Consider the following 5,999-nt stretch of genomic DNA (forward strand, 5'->3'; position numbering starts at 1 on the left):
AAAAAATTTTCATCTTTCTTACAAACATCTACTCATAATAAAAGTTAATTTCTTGTAATCAAATAAACTAGCCCACAACTAATTGTCATAACAAATAAGGTGTAACCATAAGTTGTCAAATTTAATAACCTACACTAAAGTCAACACAATATGTATAATAAATTACATAGAGTTACGTTGATGGTAACTTTTTTCAGTTTTCAAATAAAAAAATAAACTCATCTCATCTTGTATCCAATAATTTAGCTACTCAAACACTTAATAATTTTTCAAAACTTAGGTTTTTATCAAACATGTTATACAGAATTTTATCTGTTACACGTTGATTGATGGCTCTTCAGTAAAGCTATAAAAACTCCGGTTTCAAATTCCGTCACCCCTTACCTTTTATTACAAAGCAATAACTAAAACTTAATCCTAATTCCAAATTCAAGCATAATTTATTTTCTATTATAACACTCATGTACAAACCAAACACACACTCTAGATTCTAAAACATTATAACCAACCCTAACCTTAATAAAGGGTATTCATATCATTGTTTATAACATAAAGGATCATAATGAAATTAGGTAAGATGTAGGGGTCCGAATACAATACACACCACCTATATGCATAAACTCTCTCTCTCTCTCTCTACAATTGGACCCAAACTTCAGAACAGCAACAATTGCAGCACCAAAAGTGTCGTTTGCATCGTGTTCTTGCTAACCCAAAACCCCCTTTATTATTCACCCCTGTTCCCCAATAGTATTATTATCATATTTTCCTTCAATTAAACGTCATTCCCATATCAAATTCCAGCTATTTGAGTAATAATTCGAGCTTAAATAGCTAAATCTCATCTGGGTTTATCGTAATTATGGAGAAAAAACAAGGGTTTTTCTCTACATTGAAAGAAGAAGTAGTAAGAGGGTTATCTCCAAGAAGATCAAGAAACAGAACGCCTAAACCGGGTCGGAGCCGAAGTGGGTCACCGAGTTCGGGTCTTCTTAGTCGGAGGAATAGGAAAGGGCATTATCCGGGTCAACCCGAACTGGTTTTGGCAAGATCCGGGAGTTTGAGGCCGGTGGAAGCTTTGTCTCCGCTCCGGGAGGGTCCGGATCCGAATGACCCGGTTGTTGAAGTTGTTGGAGACTCTTCAAAAGTTGAGAGATTGGGGCATTGGATGATGGGTCGGGTTCGGGCTCCAGGTTCGGGTTCTGGGTCGGGTTTGAGTCCGGGTCAACGGTCGGATCTGAGATTGTTGCTTGGTGTCTTGGGTGCGCCGCTTGCTCCGGTGCACGTTAGCAACTTGGAACCTTTTCCTCATCTTAGTATCAAAGACACTCCCATTGTTAGTTCTTCTCTTGCATATTTTACTTAACTTTTACTTGATTTTTACTTAATTTTTACTTGAAAGTTTGACTGTAAAAGTCAAAGTTGGATCATGTTTTGTTGAATTTAAATGGAGGGAGGGGGGTAGGTTAATTTGTGCTATTTTGGGTTGATCAAGTTCAAGTCTTGAATTCATACTAATGTTGAAAAAAAGTGTTGTGTTCATATGTAGCATATACTAATAATGTAGGGGCTTTTTGGTAATTTAGTGTTCTATCCAATATAAATAGAAGTAGATTGTGTGAATGGGATGGTTTGAAATTTTTGGTGGTGTTCTATATTTGTCTGGTTATTTCAAGTTAAATTCCAACTTATTATTATTTTTTTTCTTTTTCCTTTTTTTCTATGATTGTGAGAGACCATGTAAGAGCATTCACATCCTGCCCTTAGAAGGGGTTTTTATATTATAAAAAGGTACAAAAAGTGGTTGTGACCGGATTAGAGAGAAAATATTACTGTTCATCTTTGTATTTGAGGGGTGGCCGTTCGAGCTTTTCCTGGGAGTATGGCATGGGTTACTTCAGCGCCGTAGGGGACACCGAGAAAAGGTAATGAAAAAGGTATAAAAAATATTATTTAATTGAAAGAAGAGAGAAAAGATAGTTGTTTTTAGTGTAATTAAAGGTTTAAAAATGATGTACATGATGTGAATGCTCTAAGGCCCATTAATACGCAGCTAACCAATGAGATAAGTTTATAAACCAACGAATACTGTATTCGATCCTCTTATTTTTGGTGGTGTTTTATATCTGTCTGGTAATTTTAAGTTAAATTCCAACTTGTTATTTTGTTAATTTTTTACCTATGATTGTGTGAGACCGTTACCGGTAAAATGAGACGTATTAATACCCTACCAACCAATGAGACAAGTAAACTGTAGCTTACGCACGTTTTAGAGTAGAAAACTAGCGAAAGCTGCATTCGAACCTGAGACCTCACGAGACTTGTATTTTTTTCTCTTGTCCTTTTGTCACGCATGCTTTTAGGCACAATGATTAAAATCTTTGACATGCATGTTTGTGGGAGTTCAAAGAAAAGATGATTTTTCTGTTTTTTTTTTCATTTTTTGTAGTCTGAATTTATTTCTAGAGTAAACTTCCGTTTTGCTCCCTGTGGTTTGGTCACTTTAACGGTTTTGCCCCAAACTTTTAAAAATAGCCATTTTCCTCCAATAGTTTGCTATGGAAAAACCATAGCAAACTATTGGAGGAAAATAGCTATTTTTAAAGGTGTGGAGCAAAACCGTTAAAGTGACCAAACCACAGGGAGCAAAACGGAAATTTACTCTTATTTCTATTAATGTTTCTTATAAAATTAAAAAGAAAATTATATTTGAGGTAGTAGATGTATCAAGATTCTTTACCATCTTTCGGTTAGTTATTGAGTAAATACAAAGTAATGGAAGTTGAGCATTAAATATTCCGAAAATATAGAATTTAATTTGGTGGAAGTTGTTGTATTGTTGTTATCAATTAACCTGTGTTTGGTGGCTGCAGGAAACTTCATCTGCACAATACATACTGCAGCAATACCTGGCGGCATCCGGCGGTCAGAAGCTGCAGAACTCGATCCACAACGCTTATGCCATGGGGAAAGTGAAAATGTTGGCGTTTGATATAGAGACAGCTACAAAGGTTATTAAAAATAGAAATTCATCAAAGACCGCAGAGTCTGGTAGTTTTGTGTTGTGGCAGATGAACCCCGATATGTGGTATGTCGAGCTTGCACTTGGTGCAAGCAAGGTTCATGCTGGTTGCAATGGGCGGCTCGTGTGGCGGCACACACCCTGGCTTGGTGCTCATGCCGCTAAAGGCCCGGTTAGACCCTTGCGTCGTGCTCTTCAGGTTATAATCTTTTATCATGATTTGTTCGTATTTTTATAGGAGGTTTTTTTTTTTTTTTTTTTTTTTTTTGAGTAAAATGCCATTTATGTCGTTTGACTAGTTTTGTGACTTTCGTCCAAAGGTTTGTTTTTCCGCATCTGGATCCAAAAGGTTTGAAATCTTGCCATTTACATCCGGCTCGTTAACTCTATCTATTTTCTTTGTTACGTTAGGGGTATTTCGGTCTTTTTTCCAAAACTTAAAGGGCAATTCGGTCTTTTTTTGCTTATGTAAAAAGACCGAATACTCCTGAAAAGGATCGAATTGCCCTTTTCAGTTAACAAAAAGGACGGAAATACTCTTGACTTAACGGAGGAAAATGGATAGAGTTAACGAGCTGGATGAAAATGGCAAGATTTCAAACCTTTCGGATTCAGATGCGGAAAAAAACAAACCTTTGGACGAAAGTCGCAAAACTTGCCTAACCTCAGGAACGAAAATAACAGCTAATCATTCTTTTTTTTTTATAAAATAGTTGAATGTGATAAATATGCTTCAAAGAATCAATTTTTAAATAGTACATGATTGGTGCATTTATTAGGGTCTGGACCCACGAACCACTGCAAGCATGTTCGCAAACGCAAGATGCACAGGCGAGAAAAAAATCAACGATGAGGACTGTTTCATCCTCAAACTATGCGCGGACCCACACACGTTAAAAGCTAGAAGCGAGGGGCCCGCAGAGATTATCAGACACGTTCTATTCGGTTACTTCAGCCAGAAAACCGGGCTCTTAATCCACCTAGAAGACTCTCATCTGACCCGAATTCAAACCAACGGTGGCGATGCAGTTTACTGGGAGACCACAATCAATTCGTTTCTTGACGATTACAGGCCCGTTGAAGGGATCATGATTGCTCACTCGGGTCGATCGGTTGTAACCCTTTTCAGGTTCGGTGAAACCGCTATGAGCCATACTAAGACCCGCATGCAAGAGGCTTGGACCATTGAAGAAGTGGCTTTTAACGTTCCCGGGCTTTCGATTGATTGCTTTATCCCACCAGCTGAGTTACGGTTCGGGGACGTGAGCGATGCATCTGAGTATTCTCAAGAAGGCCGGGTTAAAACTGCTGCGATGGCAGCTGCGGCTTATCGGGCTAAAGTCGGGGCATTAGAACGATCACGCGACGGGCTGGGTCATAATGTCGGGTTGAAGAGGGATGTATGAAAAGATATATGAAAAGAATCGGTGGGATCGGATACTAATAGGGATAGATTTGACTTTTAAAATGCAATAGAAACTCCTGATTTTGAGTAAGTTTTCTTGAATCTGTTAATATTTCTAAGGATTATCATCTTTTGAGCCTTTGATTTCTGTTTCAGTCAAGAGTTATGTATTTGCATCATATCTTAGTTAAAAGTGGTGTTAGGGTTAGAAAGAGATTTGACCCATGTAAAGTCTTGTTTTGGAGATTGACATTTAATATCTTATTATCTTTGTACAATACATAAGTTCTTTTTAAGTTCAATGTTTTTAGTTTTGTTACTCATTTAACTTTTGACAAGTAAATAACTATTGGGATCAGGTGGTCTTTATGGGGAAACAGTAGAAGCTGAATTTGAACCCGAGACCCTAGAGAGGAAAAATATGTTTACCAATGTGCCATCAGGGGCGGACCAACATACCAACCCATGGGTTCACATGAACCTATAGAGTTTTGAATTTTCAAAGTTTTAATAGAGGTATTTATAAGAGTTAACTGTCATTTTTGTCTCTGTGGTTTGGTCATTTTAACGGTTTTGCTCAAATAGTTTAAAAATCATTTTCTTCCCTGATCTTTCGAGTTTGTCGCCAGTTTGCTCTCTGGCTCTAACTCAGTTAAAACGTTCAATTAAAAGTTGGGGTATTTCGGTAGTTTACTCCCTGACTCTAACTCAATTAAAACGTTTAGTTAAAAGTTGCGGTAGTCGTGGTCGGCAGGTGGTAGTTGCAGGAGGTGGTGGTGGTGGATGGTTGTGGATGGTGGTGGCGGTAAAAAGAGTGGTTGGAAAGATGAGGGATCATAAAAGAATTATTTATATACATGCAAATAAACAAGTTATAGGTTTATCTAGGTAAAAAGATTTACATGCCCTTGCTTTTATCTATAAAATTACCAAAATACCCTTCTAGTTTATGGATTTTTTTTGGATGGAGTTAGAGTCGGGGAGCAAAATGACGATAAGTTAGAAAAATCCGTGAGGAAAATGGCTATTTTTAAACCATATTGGGGCAAAACCATTAAAATAATCAAATCACAAGGAGCAAAATGGAAGTTAACTCTGTTTATAAATGATACGAGTGAACCAAATAATCAAATCACAATTGAGTGTTCCAAACGGTTAGAAGGTAGTGGATTTTATGAATTGACAATAATACTCTTCATTTAACCTGTCTGACTTAACTGGGTTTTCATTTTTGGACTGAAGTGACACGTTTCTAGTATGTCGGGGAGGAAACTGGTGCATTTTTTAAAATTGGCCTGAAATGACAAAAGTGAACAAAACACAGAGACGAAAATGACAGTTAACTCTAGAATAAAAGTCCATTTGTAGCAAATAAACCAACTTCAATTGCATTGGGAATAACAGTCCAACTGTTGGATAATTTTTCTCTTGAATAACCAACGAAATAAAAGCCCGGCTATTTGAGATAGTCCATTGGCAAAAGACGACTCTATACGCCCGCGACCGCAGACAACGCTGGGTAGCCAAACCCACCATCACCAGTTTTGGGGAAAACCCATCACTCGAAGGCCC

General features: G+C 37.6%; 1 protein-coding gene across 1 annotated transcript; it reads left to right on the plus strand.

Moving 5' to 3' along the window:
• The first annotated feature begins 564 nt into the window (after positions 1 to 564).
• LOC110914829 lies at positions 565 to 4,746 on the plus strand. Its single transcript, XM_022159524.2, has 3 exons — positions 565 to 1,336; positions 2,874 to 3,221; positions 3,802 to 4,746. The coding sequence occupies exons 1-3, from the start codon at positions 863 to 865 to the stop codon at positions 4,426 to 4,428; spliced, it is 1,449 nt and encodes a 482-aa protein (XP_022015216.1). The 5' UTR covers positions 565 to 862; the 3' UTR covers positions 4,429 to 4,746.
• The last annotated feature ends 1,253 nt before the right edge of the window (positions 4,747 to 5,999 follow it).

This window comes from Helianthus annuus, chromosome 2 (assembly GCF_002127325.2).
Source record: "Helianthus annuus cultivar XRQ/B chromosome 2, HanXRQr2.0-SUNRISE, whole genome shotgun sequence".
Classification (NCBI taxonomy): Eukaryota; Viridiplantae; Streptophyta; class Magnoliopsida; order Asterales; family Asteraceae; genus Helianthus; species Helianthus annuus.